At 42.1% G+C, this 23,515-nt stretch overlaps 1 protein-coding gene across 2 annotated transcripts in view; it reads right to left on the bottom strand.

The window, feature by feature from the left end:
* Positions 1 to 2,462: 2,462 nt before the first annotated feature.
* The window catches only part of MB21D2 (Mab-21 domain containing 2), a 105,040-nt gene continuing 83,987 nt past the window's right edge, over positions 2,463 to 23,515 (bottom strand). For both annotated transcript variants that reach the window (XM_060009954.1, XM_060009955.1), the window contains exon 2: positions 2,463 to 5,502. In XM_060009954.1, coding sequence (XP_059865937.1) covers positions 4,238 to 5,502 — 1,265 coding nt within the window. In that variant the 3' untranslated portion in view covers positions 2,463 to 4,237. The remainder of the gene's footprint in view (positions 5,503 to 23,515) is intronic.

Below are 23,515 nucleotides of genomic sequence, written 5' to 3'. Positions count from 1 at the left end.
ATCTAAAATTGAGATTATTTTGGAAACAGAGGTAATTAATCTTAGATTGTGAAAGCCAGAAAGGCAGGGAACAGCCTCAATTCTGCATTTTACAGATAAGAATGTAAAGTCAAAGAAACAGGTTTTGCTTCTACCCACACTCGGCCCCCCCTTAAGCATCTGTGATAAATTGGTGGAACAGAAGATGGCAGATGAAAAAGGTGCCTTCCCTTCCCAAGCCACATTAAGAATCCATTCGTCCTGAAAAGAGAGGGAATGTGGTCTAGAAATGCAAATATTTTCATCTCAGCTGCCATGCCAAATGACGGCTAAATGTGTCTTTAAAGATCTTTGGAAAATCAATGCTTTTATACGGGAGATTAATATTTGAGTTTTCTGAAATTTCTTCATTACCCTAAACCACACAGACCCAGGCACATGGACTCCCTGAAGTCTGATGAATGCCAGGACCCAAGTGCGGATTGAAAACCGCCAGCCCACACTTAGAAAGCCAGGGTCACACTACATTAGTATGAGTTCAGTGCCATATGGCAAATGCCCTCGTTTATTAAACATGCTGCTTTTGAACTTACTGCTAATAGGGTATCATTATAAAATGGGCATAGAGAAAGAAACAGAATTAGTTAAAATTTTTATAGCCTGATTTCTACCACGTATAATGTATATTTTCTTAAAAAATGAAAAAACGAGATTTTTCCCGTTAATTAACAGAAGGTAGAAATTTAGAGAACTTTAGAGATATTGCAAATAATTCTCCATCGGCGAATATTTATTCTAAACAAGGTTTAGATCATACATTTTTTGTTTACCTAATGAAAATTACAGCGTTAAGAGGTACATTTTCAAAATTGGCTATTTTTCTCAGAGAGGAGCATTAACTACATCGATTCAATCAGTTTAAAACTATATACGTAAAAAAAAAAAAACTATATACGTATTTACCTGATATTAATAAAATAACAGGAACAGGAAATAATGTCCATCCCCTTCCTTTAGTATAGGTAGTAGTTAGTGCTCCATTTCATGGCAAAAAGTTTTACCTGCAGATAAGAATATGGGGATTCTTTCCTTGACCCCCAGTAATGACCAGATGGGGAGTGGAATAGCCACACAAGCAGTCCCTTGGGTGACTCAAAGGAAGAGGTTCTGGAGAGAGCTTATAAAGATGGAGTTCAGTACCTTCCCCGAAGACCACCGCTGAGGTACGGAGCAGCAGGGAGCCCCCTGACCCAGCAGCTGCTGCTAAGCACAGTCTTCCTTTTCCTTCCCGGCCATCCTGTCCAAGGCTGAACTCCAAGTCAGGAAATTTTTCTCAGCAAGGTAATGATCTGATCCAAAATAATCAGCACTTAGCTGTGACCAGCCAATGGGCTTAATCCTTCCAGGAAGTGTTACAAAACACCCTAAAGAAACCTCCAATTCATGATGTGAAAGCGTGTGTGTGTGTGTGTGTGTGTGTATGTTTATAAGGGGTTGGTGAAGAAGTCACTAGGGGCTCTTCAACGAGCCCCCAAAGCCTCCTCCCTGTTTGCTCACATCTCCACCTGAAAGTAAAATTAGCCACATATACCTGCCTCTCATTTTCCCTGAAATAACTTTGCACAGTAATTTCGGGGACATTCTTATTTTTAAAATATCTGGTCCTGTTTGGCTCCATCCACTCTGAAACCAACCTTTACTTGCATCTTTGGATCTTCCATTTCAGATGAGAAAGCCATACAGTCCAGCATAATCTACTCTTGAAATATGTAAAAACATGTCCCATCAGAGAACTGGAATCCTGTTGAGTTATAGCTTATAAATTCCCACAACCCAAAGAAGTATATGTAGGTAACATTAAAATGATGACTGCTCCCTTGAGGCATTTTATATTATACTTGAAACATTATTTTAACCAACCTTCCAGGCTTCAAAAGGACAGAGGGTTAGTAGGTCAATGATTTGCTTATGTTTCAGACAAGAAAAGGTATCAGACTACGTCTCATTTCTACTCACCTTCAACAAGGTCTGACTTACCAGCCCTAGGTTTACGGTACTGATAGCAAATCCAAGTACTTCCTCTTCCGTATCCAGGGTGCATGCTGCTCCCCCAGCATCCCAAGCTAGAATCCTGAGCATGTCCCCGAATGGAGCAGCTGACATTGTATGCCCAATCCCTAACTAATGATTGTGGCCAGGAAAATGGTTATTTTGATTGGCCTACACCAATCAGGGTGCACGTCTGAAGCTGGGGATTAAGTCATTTCCCAAGAAGGACACATTATGTGGAGGATAGGTAGATAATAGTAGGAAAACTGGAGAAAGGGAAGAATGAATACTGGTTATTCACTACATAGACATCTGGCCTGAAAGACAACAGCAAGCCCAGGGCTACAGCTACTGAAAATTACTGTTGGGATTACTAATAAGGAAATAGTTTCCAGATTACAAACTAACAAACAACAACAAAATTCCAAGGCCAGTATGTTTCTTTTATTATTATTATTTTTGTTTGACTTAAGATGGTTGAATGATTTCATTTTCATTTATAAGCATTACAATAATTCCCATGCAAAAACCAAGACCGTATATGCCTAATTTCAATCGGCCAAAATCCAACCCGTGAGACTGGACATTCAGGATCAAAATCAAAATGTTGCTTGACCTTTCCAATACTAGACATCACGGTCATCCTTTGAGAGATCGGCAGGCCCCTGACCTCCCAAACACTACAGTTTGCCATGAGTTCATACCAAAACAGGGAGCCAATCGATGCCTTGCAGCACTTAAACCTGGCAAGTAATTTCATTCATGAAGACAGGACACCTCTACACCAAGGCTGCCACCCACAGTTATCTCCTGGTTCCTGCTCTATAGAAAAATCTGCTTTTGAACAAGCATGGTATCTTCTATGTGGGGACTGATATTAATTTTTCCTTCCAGTTTTCCTCAAAACTCTCAGTAGAAGCAAAGAGACTTTACAAAAAAGCTTACCTCTATAATGTCAAAAGAAATACAGTTGACCCATGACTAATGCAGGGGTCAGCGGCACCGACCCCTGTGAAGTTGAATATCCACATATAACTTTACAGTTGACCTTCTATTCACGATTCCAAATCCATATATTCAACTAACACATTTAGTGGAAGAAATCCGTGTGTAAGTGAACCCACGCAGTTTAAACCCGTGTTGTTCAAGGATCAACTGTACATACAAAGACAACTACTGTATCAAGCATGTACTTTCCCCAGCTTCAGATAAAGTCACTTAGCAAATACAAAGCTTTAAAAATTTCTCAGTAAGATAGGAACCAGGAATATCAAGGAGGGCAAAACAGGACCCCACAATTAAAGAACTAAACAAATACAAAGAATCATTCTGTTGATGAAGACAAATGGGCTAAATGAAGAAATGACAGCATTTCAACAGTGGATGTCAATTTATATTGAAATACACGCATTGGAACTCCGACAATGGCAAAAATCTCATTAGTGCAAATAACAATTATAATGGTATATTCTTTAATAGGATTTAAATAAGGCTTCAAATAATTACACACACTAAAACTACCATTTGGAAACCTTAATTCTATCTGGAAAGTTGTCAAAGACACCCTTCCAAACCATCCAAAGTTCTGATTTAAGGACAATTACATTCAATGAAGTTGCTCCAAACACAATTTATAGCATTACCACTTTCAAAGTCTACATTGTTTGGCAGAGAGGGAGAAAATACCCCGGCCACTGGTCGAAAGAAATAAATCCAACTAACGTACCAGGTAGTTCCCAGGTTCAGATGATTTTCAAATATCTGTGGTGATGAACGCTCATTAAAAAAAATAAAGACAAAAAAAGGAAAACAAAAAAATAAGAGAATCCTGAAGCATGAGAAAGAGATTTGTTTCCCCACTCCCATGAACAAAAGTATGAAAGCACAAAGTATGAAACAGAAAAAAGTGAGAGAATTCATGGGTATTTTCATCTATGGCTCAAGTTCTCCTTAAAAAAAACAAAAACCAAACACCAAAACAATGTGTAATAACTACAAAAAGTAAACAACAAAATCAGAGGCAGAATATGAAATAGTAATATACTGTTTCAGAGCCTGCACCATCCTGCAGAACCAGGAAACTTAAAATGTGTTCTTAACAGATCCAACCTAGGCTGGATATGTAAAAAACAGAAAGACGGCATCACAAACCACACTACATATTATGAGAGTTTTAGAACCAGAGGGGAAAAAAAGGCAGCAAAAACGCTCAGAAAAATTTATCATCAATTCTGAAATGGGGCCTTGTCACATCATCAGGGTTAATGAAGACGGAGATCGACTTCCCCGGGTTCTCAGTCACTAGTTGCTGCAGTTTTTTGGCCAGACGGTCATCGGGCTGGTTGGGGTCCCCTCCGTCGGACTGCGGGGAGGGGATGGTAGTGGTGCTCCCTCGTCTCTGGAGCTCCAGTGTCAGCCGGTTGGCTGCCTTGACGTGCTCGATGGCGGTGCGCAAGTGCTCCGCCGGGTCTGAGCGGACGGAGGAGAGCTTCCGCGCGTGGAGCATGACCGTCTCCTCGGACAGGTGCTCCAGCATGTTGCACTGCGGGATGAAGTAATTGGGACACATCTTGTTGACCAGACAGTGTTGCAGGTCATCAATGAGGCCCAGCAAAAAGTGGGCTGCATAGTCTTCTTGGGCCAAATAGTTGGCAGGAAGTCTGTCGCAGGCCCAGAGCATCATGCTCCGCAGGTGATAGGGGCTGATAGCCTTGGGCCGGGACAGGAGTTTAATGATGATGGCTTTGCAGGCCTGGTAGGCCTGCATGAGGCTGCTGGAGATGCACTTCTTCAACTGCACCTCACTCCTGGCAAAGGACAGCCGCCACTCATTGTCCTTCTTTCCCTTGTAGGAGCAAGCAGGCACCAGGTAAAACCCACTGATGACTTCTTCCTCGGTGATCTTCCCATCCCAAAAGTGGTTCTCCATTAGCCAGCTCTGGGCCACTGCTGGCCAACCCTTGAAAGAGACCACTGGGACGATATCGTACAACATGCGACTGCTCCCCACACCCAGAATGATGGAGATGATGGTCCCATTCTTTTCTACCTTTTCCACCTTTGGCATCCCTCGCTGGGGTTTCTTCTGTATCTCTGACAGGACGATGCTGATGGAGTCATAGAACCAGTCAGCCACTTTGGTTGGGGAGAAGAAGTAGTTGGTGGCACCATTGATGTGATCGACGATGGTGCAACAGTCTTTCCACTTACTGATCGTCCCCTCGTCAAAGAGCCGAAGGCTCAGCCAGGAGTGGCACAAGGCTGAATGGCGCATATCCAGCGTCACAGGCTGATTACGGTCGTGAAGCTTCAGGGCTGGCACCAGAAGAGTGAAGTCCATGTCATAGTCGGTCCCTCGGGCATAGACATTAAGCTCATCTAAGTCCAGGTCTACCACGCCTTCCCGGACTCCTCCGGAAAGCAACAGATACTCATTGGCCACTGGAAGTTTTTGGTCCAGCTTTTGCACCATTCCTAAAAACAGAAGGAGAAAACACTGTTACAGGAAGCACAGATACAAGAGTCTTATGCATCAATCGAGAATGTGCTGAGCTTCTAAGAGCCACTATTCGTTATCAATACAAAACCAGATCTTAGGCTGCTGCACGGACCCAGCCAACAGTACGTTGTTCATTTTCATCGGTGCTAGAATCCATCCTTTTCCAAATGGGAGAATTATGCAGATTCTTCTCTCATGGTGAAAGCAGTATCATTTTCAATCATAAACCAGGGCTCCTCTTCCCCCAGTCATCACCTCGGTTAATGGCACTGCCATCCACTCAGTCACCCAGGCTGAAAAACCTTAGTAAGTTTCAAGTCTTACTTGCCTTTCTACTGCCAAATCTTATCTATATAGCCTCTGCGACATTTCTTGTTCCTTCCCTGTTCTCCATCTCTGCTGCCACCATATAACGCCTGGCTCTTCCATCTCTTGCCAAAGCCGTCTCTCTCCCTCACATCCTCACCCTGCTTAACTTTCCTCTGTTCTGATGATTCTCAATGTGGGCTGTGGACACTGAAAGTAAGACACTTTCAGAGGACAGTGAGGTCATGACTCCTTTCATAATGCTAATACATTATTTGCCTTTTTCACTGTGTTGACACTTGAGCTGACCTTTAATGGTACAAAAGTAAAGAAGGGAAAAATTGCTGGTGCCTTAGCATTAGTCAAGACAGTGGCACCAACTGTACTAACAGTCATTTGATTCTTTTTTTTTTTTGCGGTACGCGGGCCTCTCACTGTTGTGGCCTCTCCCGTTGCAGAGCACAGGCTCCGGACCCACAGGCTCAGCGGCCGTGGCCCACGGGCCCAGCCGCTCCGCGGCACGTGGGATCCTCCCAGACCGGGGCACGAACCCGTGTCCCCTGCATCGGCAGGCAGACTCTCAACCACTGCGCCACCAGGGAAGCCCCGTTTGATTCTTTTTTATTGGCATGCACTAGCAGTTAAAAATTAGTAATAATCCAGTTTCACTTAAAATCCTTAATGGAAAAGAAAACTGGATTAATTTTGTTGAATCCCAACTTTCAAACCTCCTTTTTATGTGACAAAATAGGAAGTAACCATAAGGCACTTCTGCTGCATACTGAAATACAAACTCTGTCTTCAAGAAAAGCACTCATGTTTGAGTTGGAGGCTAAATGAGCTGCTTTCTTCGTGGAACGCCATTTTTAATTTAAAGAATTACACATAAACTATGGGTATTTAGACTTCAGTATGTAACAGACATTTTCTTAAAACCTGAACAAATTAAGACTGACTTCACAAAAACAACTGAAATATTTATTGCCAATGAAAACATCAGACCTTTCAGGAAAAAAGCATTATTTTAGAAAACTTATCTCCTGCACCATAAACTTAACATCTTCCCAAATTGTATACTTTTCTTTTTTTCTTTTCTTTTCTTTTTTTTTTTTTGCGGTACGCGGGCCTCTCACTGTTGCGGCCTCTCCCGTTGCGGAGCACAGGCTCCGGACGCGCAGGCTCAGCGGCCATGGCTCACGGGCCTATCCGCTCCGCGGCATGTGGGATCTTCCCGGACCGAGGCACGAACCCGTGTCCCCTGCATCGGCAGGCGGACTCTCAACCACTGCGCCACCAGGGAAGCCCTAAATTGTATACTTTTCTAATGAGATTGGTGGTGATAGAACAAATGTGACTTTTAGGGATGATATTATGAGCTCTTTGAGAGTGAGAACCATGTCTCAAGATGTATGAAGCAGCCACAGGGGTCCGCTCCCAGTAGGCACACAATTGAAGCTATGACTGAATGACAAAGGAACAAACAGATGAAATTAATAGGCTTAAATATGAAATACATAAAGGCGAGACGGAAATGACTGTTCCACGACCAACATACAAATTTACCTTCCCTGCTTCCTGTCTTTTTATTATGGATTTACCTGTGCTTCATTATCTGACAAACTACCAGCATCACTCCGTGACTTATTTAACAACTTTTCCTGAAAGATCGAAAAGAATGACCACAAATTATGATTCCATTAGTCATTGTAGTTACTTTTAATCAGCATAGTTTTCTATTCATAAGGCAATACCAATGCAAATAAATAAACCATGTATATGTGTCTATGCTCCCACTATATTTCAGAATCTGACACTCTGATAAAAATGTGCTCTTTTTCATTCTTTAAAATCCTATTTTCCAAACAACAAAGAGCGAACGATCACTTTCTTTTTAAAGCAATCAATAAGTTATCCAGCATTAAAGAATCAACAATTCATCAGAAAGAGAATTCAGTGTACCCGATTTTTGGTGGGGGGTGTGTGCTGTTTCTCACGCTCCCTGTGCTGTGATGGGGCACCCAGATCCCTCTTCAATAAAGACTTCTTGTCTCAGCTGCTGAGGCTGTCAGTGCCTATCCCTCAAGGATGGTCTGACCGCAAAGAGCCACCTCAACTAAGACCGTGGGCTGTGGTTAGGGTAGGAGGTAAACATCCCGTAACCAATCAGTGTGGAAGTGCCCCAGTTCAGGGTACTCTGATGAGTCCCCGGCACCCAGAGTTCCCACTGGGGCCCGCTGAGAAGGACACCACACTTCTCCCTCCGCCTGACCCTGCTTCCGCCCCCTCCGTTGCACAGGTGCAGATCCCAAGGGTGCTCCTTTGTAAATATCCTCACTCCATCTCAGGGGCTGCTTCCTGAGGAACCCAATCTAAAACACTACACACTAACCCAAGCAGCCTTCACTACAAATCAGCAGTGAACAATTTATTTTCCTTTTAAAAGTGGTTTTTAAAAGCCAGACAGCAACCAGTGTGGAAATTGTGACACCGAGAAAAAGATTCTTTTCTCAGTTGTCATTATGTTTCAGTATTAACCTCATCTTTACAAAGTAACAGCTACTACCACCACAAGTTTTGGCTGTAGCTCTAAGAGGATAAGATGGAACTTTCAGAATCCCGAGTAGGTGGTGAAAATCACTTTTACTATTTTACAGGCTCACGTGGAGGTACAGATACTTTCAAAAGGAAACATTTGATCTTGAAATAATTTACTCATTATTTCATATATTGTTTCATTCCAGCATCTGGAGCACCCCAAACACACCTGGGGAAAACCGTGACATGCTGGGTTGTAAGTAGTAAATAAGATCTGAATTGATCAGTAGTATTGTTATATGGACACTATATAATTGTCCCCTCTTAGGCATAAATAACTCAAAATTATATACATCTTTTTCTCCTAGACTGGATCCAACTGGCTCTGAGCACACTAGCCAGAACCTGTCTACACAACCAGAATAACATGTGTAGTAATGGGCTGGGGATAACTTGTTTACAAACGTGTCACTGAACTTTGCCTTGGATTGCCACAGTTTTGTTCCGATAATTACAGGTGAGAAAAAAAGCTAAAATTCCTTTCTGCCCCCTACTGGATTAAAGAAGAAGTTTTAACATATTTTCACTTGTTAGAATATTCCTCTTTCCTCCCAATTGCTGCTTATGCACCTAAAATGTTGACCCTTCTTTCAAAAGAGCCGTATAAAGTATTTGGCTAAATTCTAATATTCAGGGGTTAGGATAATGTTGGACATTTCTTATTCCTTTAAAAACGGCAGACAGAACTTGAGCAGTAGTGAGAATATAGCTGAAGCTCATTTGCTAAGCTCCTAAGAGTTAGCAACAAAATCCCTAAGGCAACACTGTTCCGGAGGCGGATCCCCTGAGACCTCCACATCATTTAGCCCGCCTGAGCCCATTAGTCTACAGTTTTACAGATTATTTGGTAGCACAAATTGGAGCCTTCCCCAGAACTGCACAAACTCAAAGGCCCTCCTTGAAAACTTTCCTGGGCTAAGTTTAAGTAAAAATCAGCTGACGTTAGCTGTCATCCCAGATGGGTTGCCAGGCAACTAAAACACAGGCAGGGTCTGAGAGGGAAAAAAAATTCTACTGTACACTTTGGCTGTAGGCATTCGTTCCAACAGATGCCATCTCTGAACTGATCTAAGGGTTTTTTGTGTAATTACAGAAGATTTGTGTGATATCAAGTGCCTCTGGCTGTTTAGCTATTAGTAAATTATGGGAAACAGTGAGTGGGAACAAAAGAAAGGTTGAACACACGCCAGGGAGCTTGTTAGCAGCAGAGAAAAGGAGAGGTGGAGAAGTAGCTTATTCCCCTGGGCGGGTCTCTTCTTTTCAGGAAAGAACTGGCATATGTTTGCTCTTAAAAACACAAAGCAAAAGTGCCTCCCAGCCTCCCTTCCTGTAACTGATTCCTTGATTTCAGTTTATTTCGTAGTATCTACTTATGAAGACCTTAAAACTACTGTTTTAGGTACTGGGGCCCCAAGTTTAAGGAATGAGTTCCCTATCATCCACTTAGTTCTTTGCTGACTGCCTTCAGAACATCAAGTGAAAAACTGAAGTCTGTCCTGGACTCCCTTGTATTCTAGAGAACAAAACTTTATCACATTCTGTTGAATTCAGATTACTAATTCCCATCACTCAAACGTATAATGCCAGCTGGTTGACACCAGAGCACAAGAACTAAGTATCATTTGTCTTCTCCCATCTTCACAGCTTCCCTCAAGTACATCTATGAGAACTCAATTAGTAAATGGATAAGTGAAATTAGTACTTATATAGATTCCTTTAAAAAAATCAATTCTTAACTATGTTGAAGAGATAAAGATCTATCAAAGAGAGAAGACTTTTACGTCTTGTAATTAAAGCTACAGAATACATTTTATCTCTCTATATATCTTTGACTATGTATATAAAAAAGATTTCTATGTAGATAAAAAAGACCTGAATATCTCAATAATATTCATTGCTTCATAAAAAAGTATTACCTTTTTCACTTCAACTCATGTGAAACACCAATAACAGTGCCTTTATGGCACTGATCCTTAATAGTAGGAAAGGTACAGAATGGGATGATTTTGCAAAGTCCTTCTGTGTTTTTGATACATTCCCTTAGGGTAGCAGTCTCCTTAGCTGTTAATAAACAATATAAACCTTCCTGTAAAAATATTATCATCTATGTTTCAAATATTTTTGTCAAACTTATTTGATAGTCTGAGCAACATTCTAAAAAGTAGGCATGGCCATCTTATTCTAAAAAAGTCACCAATCTATGAGATTTTTAATGACTTCAAATTGGGGAAAGTTTTTTAATTTTCTTTATTCACAGCCAGAAATCATCTATATGAAGTCCCTCACTTTATAGGTGAAAAACTGAGTTCAGAGAGGAGAAATAACTCATTCAAGGTCACACAGCCCTGGGGACAGAGTCACAGCATTGCCTTTAATTCCCATATCTGTTGTGACGGTCAGAGTGGCAAATGCACACTGTTCTCCCTATGACAATGACCCGACTTGACATGAACGTAGAATGGCTGGGAAGGAAAGTAGCAGAGGTCTCAAGGCCAAGTGCCAGCTTTGCACTTTTGTTGGTCACAGCTTTCGTGTGACCTTGGACAGTCAGCAGAACATGCCCCATCATCCACATTTATCAGAAGGAAGGATGCACCTGACCTGTCTTACAAGAAGCTACCCATATTCCCAAATAAATACACTATAAGACACAGGAAATACAGAAGCAAGACACCAGTGGAGCTTCCTAGCTTTTCAATTATCTGCTGAATGATCATTAATATTAAAAATTTTATAGTATGTTTCATAAGTCAAAGAGTCTGTTTTATTTGGCATAACTGCTGAGACAACTGCAGGTAATGTTATTTAAACTTTTTAGAGACCTGATTAATTCACGTATGGTAATAACCTATTGACCAAATATATATAGTAACAGGACTGATTCAAAAGATGCCTCCTCAAAGAAGTCTTCCTTGATCTTTTCGCATCTTGACACTAATAATGTCTGCGAGAACACTGGAGTCAGAGCAAGACAGGCTTGGGTTTGAATCCTGGTTTTGTCATTTACTACTTAAGTAAGCCTGACAAGTTATTTAACCTCTCTGAGCTTCCAATTCCTCATCTATTCAAAAGGAACAAATAAAACCATAAAACCGCTCTTCTAGGGTTGATATGAAATGTCTAAGCACACTGTAGATATTTAGTTCCTTTTCCCCATATAGTCTTCCCTTTCTCCACCATCTATAAAACTGGCTTGGCCAAACAACTCCTATTCCACAGAGTTGATAATCTATCGAAAGCCTCTAAGCACGTGTAAGGCCTACAAAACATGTTAGATGAAGGGAAACGAATGAAGCATCCTCTCCTCCAGCAGCACCCAGACTGAAGCTAGCCCAGGGATGCCTCCTCTAGTGGCTGCCATCGGGTAGCATGGTGCACAGCCTGGCCAGTAGAAGGCTGGCTGGATTCCAGCCCTTTCGTGTTCCCTCAGAACAAGTGCCCTGCAAAATGAACAACCTACACACCCCTGTGAAGGACCCTGATCTGAATTCTTACCCTAGCACTTTCTACACCTATAATCATAGTGGGTTGTATTCATGGCTTATTGTCCCTCCTTAATGAGATAACAACATCTGGCACAGTAATTGGCAAAGAGTGTCAGTAAATGAAAGATGCTCTCGCAGTCAACAGTCTATGAGCTCCTGCAGTCAAGGTTTTACTACTGCAGGGGCTAATACAGACTTTGGGATTAGAAGGCAACTGTGGGTTGGGTGCATCATTTAGCTCAGTCAACTTGACCACATCATCAGTCACAAATTGGGAATCATGAGATTTGCCATATAATGTAATAGAAAATACTACCAGCATATCTCTATAAAATCATCCAAAAGTCAGGTTGGAAAAAAAAATAAGCCTGTCTAATCTTTCATTATTTTCTTTCTTAAAAATTAAAACGCAAGTTCTAAAAATTGGTGGGCCTTGGCAAAGTTTACTAAGCTATTTTGAACAGAATGAACATGAGTCAGACCTGGACTCAAGTCCGATTCATCCAGGACCAACCTAATTAAACAGTTTCCTTAAATGACATTGGGGAATAACAATTAAAAGTTTGCTGGGGGGGGGGGGGGGGCTTCCCTGGTGGCGCAGTGGTTGCGAGTCCGCCTGCCGATGCAGGGGACGCAGGTTCGTGCCCCCGTCCGGGAAGATCCCACATGCCGCGGAGCGGCTGGGCCCGTGAGCCATGGCCACTGAGCCTGCGTGTCTGGAGCCTGTGCTCCGCAACGGGAGAGGCCACAATAGTGAGATACCTGAGTACTGAAAAAAAAAAAAAAAAGTTTGCTGGGTGGCCATGAGGTTAAAACAAGAAAATGCACACCAAATTACTTAGTGTGTGGTCTGGTACTCACTTGGCAGTCAATAAAGAGAGGGTTCTGGGCATGTGCCCACATTAGCAAAACATTTTTCTCATCCAATAAGTCTTGCCTTTTCCTCCTTTTAGTTCTTAGGATAGTTTAAAAACTCATGGTTTCTGCCAATCAAGACTTATTGGCAAGACTCAAAGGAGTGTCTCATTAGCCCCACCTAGCAGCCGCCTACAGCTACAACAGGGCATGAAAGATAGGTTGTTAGTTTACAAAAGGAGTGACCATTTTAGAAGGCTCATTCTTGAAAGATAAAAACAGTAGCAAGTGAAAAGTAAGAGTGATGCCAATACGGTATCATAAGGATACAGAAATATGCCAGTGATGACCAGATTACCTGTCTCCTGATCTTCAGAAGCAGCAAGAAGCTTCTAATGGAGATGTTCAGCATTAAGTCAAATGTACCCTCCTTCAGCCTGTGACCCAGCTGAGTGTGGTTTGTATTCCTTTCTCATTTGGGGATGTATATGCCAACTACTTAAGTACTCTGAAACTGGAAGTCTGGGTTTGATGGGCAGGGGGTAGGCTCTATATTTTAGAAGAGGAATAATGAAGGAGGCCAAGTCTGGGAAATTGCAAGGATGGTGGTGGGATTCAAAACTTGGGTTTGATTTATTCATGCATGTGACCCGTCAGTATCAGTGCCTCCTCTGAGCCAGTACTATGCCAGATACTGAAGACACAACAGTGAAAAGAAACACACTGTCCCCACTGCATGGTCCTTATGTGGAGTGAGAAAGCCAGTTACATTTGTGTCAGTTACATTTGTATCAATCAGGAGAGATGTGAATATGCTGAGTAACAAACCTAAAACCTCAGTGACTTCAAACAACAAAGTCTTATTTTTCATTCAGGCAACGTGACCATCAGAGGTTGCTGGCTAGGGCTCTTCTTTCCTTCATCCAGGACCCAGGTGGCTACAGTACCCCTCATCTAGAAACTCACAGGCCCTCTACTGGAGGAAAAGGAAGCCCTGGGGGATCTCTTTCCGGCAGCTAAACGCCTTGGCCTGGGAAGGACATATGTCATCTTCATTCACACATCACTGGCCAAAACTAGTCCCATCCAACCCCAGGGAAGAAACTGCAGTTCTACCTCATGCTGGGAAAGCAGAGAGCCAGAAATATTTGATAAGCAGCATGAACAACTCCCACACTAACCAAACAAGCACACACTAATGAACATATAATTATAAGCTGAGATAATAACTCTGAAGGAAGTGAATAAAGGTCCTAGCCAAAACATAGAAGGGGATGAAGAGGACTGCAAATTGTTTCGCCTGGAGAATGAAAAATTCAAGAAGACCATGAGATCCATATTCAAATATGCGATAAGTTGTCCTGGTAAAGGAGAAACGGACTTTAGGATTCCAATAAGTAGAAGGTGTACAGAGAGAAAAAAAAAAAAATCAGTGTCATCGGTAAATGAAAGGCTCATCTATCTAGTAGAATCTTCTAGCAAGGCTGCCTGTGGAAGAAGTACATTTCCTGTCCCAAGAAATGACCAATCAGCATTTTCAGCAGGGGTGACGACTAAAAATACTAACATGGGATGGGGTCTGAGTATAGGTGTCCTTCAAGGTGGCTGCCCAACACCAAAGCCGCCTCCTACTGAAGATACCATGTAGACTGCTGTAGCCACCGACGACCGTGCCATGTGGGCCCCATAACAGGTGCAGGAAGAAATCCAGGGGAGTATTTATTAAGTTCCAGTGGAGGAGGCTGTTCTTCCCTCTCATCTGTTTTACTCTGTCATTTCTAATCTGCAACCCAGCTGCTATCACAATCCCCCAACCAACTCCACCGATTTTAAAAGAAGAGATCACAATAGTAGCAGATCACATCAGAACAAAAGAAGGACTGACTTTACAAACCACACTTTCAAAGTATGTACATCTCATGTCAAGGGCTCTCTGAGAAGGGCACAAACATTGATTGGCTCTACTATGCATTAAGGTATAGGCTGAATGTCTCACCTATGTCTTTTCCTTCTATCCTCTTGGCACTTGGAAGTAGGTCATCCTGTCCCCATTTTACAGATGAGGAAATCAAGATAAATAACAGTCGAATAAATTGTTCATGGCCATAAAAACTGAAATGGGATGAAAATTCAGGTTCATTCCATACTCTTTTCACTACCCCAGTGATGCTTTCCAGCATTAAATGGGCTCTCCTGAGAGGATAAATAATTTAATATCTTTGGACCTTTAAAATTGCCACATGAAACACTGTAAGAAACAGTTAGTGGAAGCTTATTTCTCTGTCCAAAAATAAAACAAATTCTATTTTGGAGTAACATGATTTTTTTTTTTTTTTTTTGCGGTACGCGGGCCTCTCACTGTTGTGGCCTCTCCCGTTGTGGAGCACAGGCTCCGGACGCGCAGGCTCAGCGGCCATGGCTCACGGGCCCAGCCACTCTGCGACATGTGGGATCTTCCCGGATCGGGGCACGAACCCATGTCCGCTGCATCGGCAGGCGGACTCTCAACCACTGCGCCACCAGGGAAGCCCTAAAATGATTTTTAAAGCCGATTAAAAGCTCATTTTAGCAGTCCCTGGGAAATGAAGTATTATAAGCAAAATGGGTCAAGGATTATAGGAAAGACAAGATTATAAATGACTTCTTTATTTTTTAAAAAAGTGAGTATCTAGTGCTGTGACACACAGCCATGTGTACGTGCACGTATGTGTGCTGCATATTTAACTCAGACAATTCTGAAAGAGCATTCCACAAGTATTTTAATTCCAAGGGAATCCTTGGAATTCTTTCAGTCCCCCAAGACAAACTCTGAAAATGTTCCTATATATTCAGATGCATAGTTTAATTTGCTTACTTTAATCCAACAGCAAAGCCTAAATTTTAAAGTCCTATCCCCTAAGTTTTTACTACTAGACTGGGGGGGACAGAGAGTGGCTGAGAACATCATTACCAAGGGAAATACTAACCACAAAGCAAGAAGCTGTTACTGAGTTGTAAATCTTTTTCATTTGTGGACACAGCAGTATCTACCACCGTCACTTTTTTCCTGTGCAAAACTCAGCTCAGGCACACTGAGCCACGGGGAAAGAAACATGACGAATTCTGTGCCTTCTCTAAAAAAAAAAAAAAAAAAAAAAAAGCAACCCAAACCCAAATCAAACCTAAACTACCTGTTATCCTGAGTCTCAATAAGAGATATGCCTGCTGTGACTCAGCAGCCTGAGAAACTATGTCACTGTTGATTAAAAAGGGACTCCACAGTGTAGAGTAGTGTAGCTGTGGTCTACACGACACACTCAGATTTGCTACATTAGCTCAAAAATGGTGGCAATTTATATAAAGACCCAGCTAAAGGATTTTAAAACTTCATTGGCTAGCTAAAGTCCTGCCTTAAAATTAGTTTACTTTGGAAATGTTCAAACATACAGAAATGTAGAGATAATAGTACAATGAATTACCACGTACCCACTACTCAGCTTCAACAATTATGCTTGCCATTCTTGTTTCATTTATTCACACACTTTTGGCTGTAGTTCTTTAAAGCAAAGCCCAGATATTATACCATTTCACCCATAAAACACTTCAAAATGCTTGTCTAACTGACAAAACCTTTTAAAACTGTAACCACCATTTTCATATCTAAAGTAGATTTTAAATGATTACTTACTATTACTATTATTGACTTCACTGATTTTACCTTTTTCCTAATATGCGTGAATACATGAGTGTGTATGTGTACGACAGGCTGTTGATGCCCTGCACCTGCAGCCACGGTAGGTGGTTTCCTGTGAGATGGCAACTTCCCTCCTTAAGGCCAATGATTCTGCTCCTTGGCCTGAGGGTCATCTCTGCTCTGGCACCACTGGGAAGTGCAGGGGAGTTCAGGCAGGAGAACTGACTTTAATCCAACAGCAGGGGAGGGCAGGAATCAGCAGACAAGTGCCCCGCTTCCCAAGACTCTGGTGGGACAATTCTGAGTTCTACACAACTTCCCAGAGGGTCCCACAAGATGAATCTGCTCATGAACAGTCGTGCTTCTCACAGTCACCTCCCAAGTGAGCTACCACATCAAGAGTTTACTGGAGTCTTCAAGGGTGAAAATTTTCAGAGTGATATACTTGGATTGACACTGTCAGTCTGACACTGTTATTTCCTGACATGATGAGAGACCCCAGAGCCACTATATCTGCAACCTAGGGACTCCTATTACATACTCAGAAGAGATGGAAGGGAGAAACTAGGAGCCTGTTAATAAGCTGACTATGTAAACTACATGGTAACTACCTAAAGGCATCTCCTCTTGTCCTGAGAATAATTTAACTCTAGGACATTTTCCAAAGCACCACTTTGCAGCCAACAACCTTAGCCAGAGATTTTTTTAAAGCTACTATATAATTACAGCGTGAGCTAAGATCATAATCTAATACCTGATTTTTAAAAAGGATTATAACAATGCATTTTTCCTTTGATGCCCGAGAACAGAGCAGGTAAATAAACGGATTCCGTCTTATAAAACAATTCCCAGTAACTGCCAGAAGGTGGCGCCCACACTCCATTCATTTACTAAAGAGTTTTTGGAACCAAAGTCGTAAAATCCTCCAAAGAAAGCTCTAGGGAAACAGGCTTAGCAAAGGGCTAAGACTTGATAAGACTATATTAAAGCACCACTCCGGGGCCTATTTGCCCTCAGCAACTCAAAACCTTGTCTTTTGGTCTCCCGGAGGAAATCTGGTTATTCGGGAGCTGATGTGCTCCACCTAGGTGGAGCCCAGGCTGAAAGATGCTTTGTCTGGGCAGGCAACATGGTTGGCAAACGATTCTTAAGAGTATATTGAAGACCTTGTTGCAAAGTACAGTTTCAGCTCTCATCGGTTGCAGCCGAGATGGAAACAAAACAAAACAAAAAACCATGAATAAAGCTTCAGGTGCCAGGAATAAGGGAGAGAGAAGGCAGAGTAAACAGTTTTTGATGGTATGAGGTTTAAGGCACCGCTCTTGCTGCAAAACTGTTTCATTCTGACCACAAATAACACACTCCAAGATTTCAGGAGCCAAGATGGAATCGATTTTTTTTAAACCTGGCTTCAATCAATAAATAATCCAAATAAACACTGCCTTACTTTGTATGATGCTTTGCAGTTCCCAGATCCTTTTCTCATTCGTTCCCAGCAATAATGCTGTGAAGAACACTAGAGTTCTCATTGTACAGGCGTGGAAGCTGGCTCTTGACAGCTAAGTGACTAGCCAAGATAAGCGTACAAAATATACACAGACTTCTTTGGCCTGAACAAGATTAAAAACTAGTCTGATCACATACAATTATTTTGAAAGAAGGAAGGGGGTGTTACTTGGGGTCTTTACCAGGTTATCAATTTGTTTCTTACAGAGTTAGCAGAAGGAGAAAGAAAGGGCTGAAAATGTAAAGCTTGCTCTGCCAGGGGCAATCTATGGATGATACACCTAGAGGTCTGAGTTACACCTAGACTGACTGGGTTACTGACAAAATGCCCCTCTTTCCTTAACTACACCTGCTAAACAAACACACATCATTCCTAGAAAATAATTCGTCTTTAAGTTTCAAATAATGAGATACCTAAAATTAGTAATTACTCATCCACATATTGTTATAACACCTATTATTAGCGATGACCCCCTTGTCCCTATTGTCTTTATCTTCATTTAACTTGAAAAAAAAAATGTTATTTCATTGTACTAATACCCTCAATCAAGTTTCCAAACAACAAAGTAGTAACATCCTAAGAATCTGCTACTTCAAAAAATAACATCTCAGTTAACAAGTCTTAAAAGTTTTTCCACTGTATACAGCTGGAACATTCCATACAAAAGTTCAGATTAGTACAATTACACCCGTACCTAAAATTTAAGGAAGGACGAGGGGATCAAATAAATATTTCCAAGGAAAATAGACCTGGAAAAAAGTACTGACAGCCTGACACACTAATAAAGAGCTGAATCTACTTCTGAGACACAATTGTCTACCTGATAATTACTTCAATGACTGGATGAAACCATACTTCATTGTTTGGGCTTGAAAATGTTCACATCAAAAGAAGTCAGACTTATAAAACAACTAGTCAAAAAGCCCTGTGCAGGAGGTTGAAATTTGCAGTTTAAAAGCATGAGTAGATCACTTGAAAGAGGGTCAAATTGTTGCAGTGTTTTTAAATCCAGGCTGACACAATAAAAAAAAAAAAGTCAAAGAGAAAGTCAAAAAGGGAGTCTCTTCATGCTGACAAGCACAAGTGATACTTTGAAAATGGCTTATTTCACCTACTTTTCCTCCAACCATCAAAAACTAGAGCAAGAGTCAATGGTATGAGGATGAAAAGGGAAATTCGATATTCTAGCCAGAGATTGTAAACTAAAATGGTGGCTAAGAAAGATATAAAAGGGTTTGTTTGGTTTTTTTTTTCGCTTTATACTTTTTGAAGGATGTTGTTTGAATCAGTTGCCAGTTCGGTAACTCTTGGACTCCAGGGGATGAAGCTGCACTTGTGTGTACCCTGCACAAAGAATGGGAATGAATCATAGATTGGGACCAGAAATGAATTCCAAAGTTCTGTACTCCAACTGTCATGGGACAGAACATGTTGCTAAGGCCCAAAGGGCAAGGGTGACACAGCACAGCACCTGGCACAGGTACTGAGAAGCAAACGCGAAGTCCTGACCCTCAGTCAAGGGCTCTCTTCACTCCATGCCGGGGTCACTAACCAAACGGTGGGAAAATATGGGTCCCCCCATCCCACCCCAGAAGGACTGAAGCATAATCTCTAAGGAGACATATGTGTTTTAAACTAGCAAATCTTTAAATGCTTTTAAAAGTAGAGGCTGCCTGGTCCCTCCCTCAATTTCAAAGCAGGAAGTTTCATTACATGGACTCAAGAAAAGGCAGAGCTGTCCGGTTAGAGGAAGGGGTTCACTGAACCAGTGATACTTTCAAATCTTCAAGAGCTGAGATTAACCACCCTTCAAATCAGGAGAGATACAACTTTGGCGGGACTTTTGGAAACATGCCAGTAATTGAGATTCAGGAAAGATGAGACATCACTCATGCCTCACACCTGGGGAACTCATTTACCTCTCCAACCTCCAAGTTATTGTTTGCTTTGAATGAAAAAGATATTTTTGTTAGATTCCTGCCAATTATTTTTTCAACCCCTCTAACTCCCTGTACCCATCAGACAGTGGCTGATTTTTGTCTTCTGTTCAATCTTAAACTTGGACAAAGCAACTGTAGAATCGACCGAAATCCTTAAGGGTACTTTGCCCAAGCACCACCGTCACTCGGGAGCACGTATGTGGGTCAGGGGGGTATGACTCGGCAGCCCAGCCATACACCTGTGGCCATGGGCACAATCACAGCTCAGTCCTTGAAATCAAAGATCACACCGTTTAGACAGAAGTGTACAATCTCCAAAGCTATCAACTGCCCGGGAGGTGAATTTAGACACGGTGGATTTAACACAGACACCCATATGCATACCGTGTCCCTTCCAAACATCCAGTGAGATTAGGTTTTCTAGTGAAGCGGGAAAAAGACCAAATGACAAGTATTCTTTTAAAAAGTAGTGCCAGCTTGAGAGAGGTCATTAAAGGACTCAAACCCAAGCGTGATGTGACTGTGAGATGTAGAAATCTCATTTTAAGGTCGTTACGAAAATGACATTTGTGCACTGACCCAAGTCTTGTCATGAGAGTACCTTTCAGATGAAAAATTCCATAAATTCATTTTAAAAGGGGGGAAGGGTGGTTTGGGGAGAAACCCTCGAGCAAAACCATAGGACATTTTCCATGTTTCCACTAGAGGTCATGCCTTCCTTTTTCTTTAAGGTTTCGGACTGGCTCCAAGCCAAAGGACTGGAGAAAGGCCTGAAGGTTGGATATAAATTTTTAAAATTCATACCTGATTTTTCTGATATGCTTTCTAAGTGAGTCCGAAATGGATTTGGGTTTCAGATACAGTGTTTCTTATCGGTGACTCCCCAGTGTCCACGTGCTGCTTGCAGTAATTCTTTTGAAATAGTGGGATGGATGTCATATACATTCACTGATAAATTTCCACAGCTTTAAGGTAAAGAAGGCATATGGAAGAGGAAGATACCCTAAGAGATAACGTGGATGATGTGATGGAGAGATCATAATTTTAGGATATAGAAAAGCTTGAATGTGAACCCTAGCTTCATGATTTATTACCTTTGTGACACTTGGGTAAGTGTACTGAACTTTTTGAAACTTTAGTTTCCCCATTTGAAAAAAAAAATTAAAAATGAGGATAATACTACCTCTTTCACAAGGCTATTATGAGACTTGCCTGAAACAGTTACATAAAGCTCCCAATACAATTTCCGGAACTTTGCAGATGCTGGGAAAGTGTAATTTTCTTTTTAAAATAGTATTCTGTTCATACTTCTCTGGGTCAGTTAATATTACTGGCTTTTACCTTGCTGTTTGGGCATGTGATTTTTTTTTTTTTAAGGAAATGTTCCAGTATTTGCCTATCTGTTCAACCATCTCCCTCCCTCCCTCCCTCCCTCCCTTCTTGTTTTCTTCTTTTGATTTTAGTTTCCCCACGTTTGTCAAGTAATGTGGGTTGAACGAATCAAAGCTGAAGACAACTCTGCCAGCTTTGTAGGGGACAGAAAAGCATTTTTAATGAAAAGTCAGCGCAAAGTACCTGGTTGGTAGGAGTGATGAAGAGAGGGAAACGGGAGGAACAGGAAAAGACAGATGTACTGATTTTTATGGTCAGTTTTAGCTTAATAGCATCTTTTTTGTTCTCTGTGAATTTGGTATATGCACAAAATGTAGTGAAATCCTTGATACTGAATAGATTCTGTCTTGTAACTACAGAGGTTCTCTAATGAGCATGCAGAGTAATCATCTGCAGAAATTATTAAAACACAGATTGTTGGGCCTCGGCCACCAGAGTTTCTGATTCAGTAGTTCTGGTGGAAGACCTGGGAACGTGCATTTCTAACAAGTTCCCCGTTGATGCTGGTCCAGGACTACTCTTTTAGAACTGGTTTAGCAAAATTTACAATCCAATTAAAGGAAAGAAAATGGAATCAGTTTAAGGAATCTAGGCTCTAATCCTGATCGTCCATTAATTCACTGTGCGGTGAGGAAGGTTCATTACCTGTCATGCCCAATTTGCTAACCTGGAAAGAGGAACAATGTCTCTCTACTGATGAGATCAAATGAGGGTCAAAAGAAGAAATGGGTAAATTAAAACTTTGAAAAATTAGAAATTACTCTGGAGGAACTAAGTAACGGATCAACAATTCTAACAGCCTAGGAGAGTTCACCTGAGATGCCAACTTGCCTACATCAGGGGATGCCCAAATCTGGGGGTGTGTCTGCAGGGTGTTTCCAGATGAGATTAGCATTTGAATTGGTAGACTCAGTAAGGTAGATGGCCCTCCCCAATGTGGGTGGGCATCATCTGACCTGTCAAGGGCCTGAACACAACAAAAAGGTGCAGGAAGGGAGGATTCACCCTCTTTCCTTCCTCACTGCTTGAGCTGGCACATCTCATCTCGTCTCCTCCCATCCTCAGACTGGGCTTTACACCATTGGCTCCCCTCGTTCCAGGCCTTCAGACTCAGACTGAATTACAGCACCAACTGTCCCGGTCTCCAGCTTGCAATCGGCAGATAAGTGAGAATTCTCGGCCTCCATGACTGCATGAGTCGATTCTTCATAATAAATCTCCTTTTATATCCTGCTGGTTCTGTTTCTTTGGAGAACTCTAATACACAGCCATTACTTAAAAGACTTCCTTAAAAGACTGGAAAGTGACAGTCCTGGGTTCTAGTCTGGTTCTGCCTCTGACTTACCCTGGACACACACTTAACCCTTATGGGTCATAGTTTTCCATCTAGCAAGAGGTTTAGAGATGAGATGATCCCTAAAGTCTTTCAAATGTAAAAATGCTATGGTCCTAGGATCAGAACATGAGCAGTGACTGGGGCTCGGGCAGGTCTCAATCTAGGGAACACCATCTCCCCACCCAGAGCTGAGGGCTGGTTCTTTTATTCTGTCTGCATGGATCACCCAGCAGTAACCTAAGGGCCACAACCTTGGCCCACACTTCAGTGTAGACCAGTCCCAGAACCCAGGGGTGCCATAGCCCTGCCAGCCCTCAGCCTGAGCTCTCAAACATTCCAAAACCAAGCTCCGTATTGGCTATCATTACCGAACTAGTGTATTTATCATCATTAGATCACCAGAGCCCTACACCATCCATTCAGTTGATAAATGCTTGAGATTCTGTCTCTAAAATGTCTGCTGTGTCATGCCCTCCCCATACACCCTGTTGCCATTGTATGTCATTGTCACAGTTGAGCTTAAGCCCTCATGTCTCTCACAAGGACAACTGCAACCCCTCTTAATTGGACTCCGCTCCCCTTCACCACCACCCAGTATAAGCTGTCAAAAGGAGCTCCTTCAAGGTCGGATCTGATCGCATCACACCTGCTCCAAATCCTATAGGGTGGCCACCATCCCTGTAGCCAAGGCCTCCCAGGGGACTTCCCTGGCAGTCCAGTGGTTAAGACTTGGTGCTTCCACCGCAGGGGGCACGGGTTCGATCCCTGGTCAGGGAACTAAGATCCCACATGACACGAGGCACAGCCAAAAACTACTGATAAAAATAATTAATCGGGCTTCCCTGGTGGTGCAGTGGTTGAGAGTCCGCCTGCCGATGCAGGGGACACGGGTTCGTGCC

Source organism: Delphinus delphis, chromosome 4 (assembly GCF_949987515.2).
Source record: "Delphinus delphis chromosome 4, mDelDel1.2, whole genome shotgun sequence".
Lineage (NCBI taxonomy): Eukaryota > Metazoa > Chordata > Mammalia > Artiodactyla > Delphinidae > Delphinus > Delphinus delphis.
The sequence above is the reverse complement of the archived record's forward strand: the minus strand, read 5'-3'. Positions and strand labels throughout refer to the sequence as shown.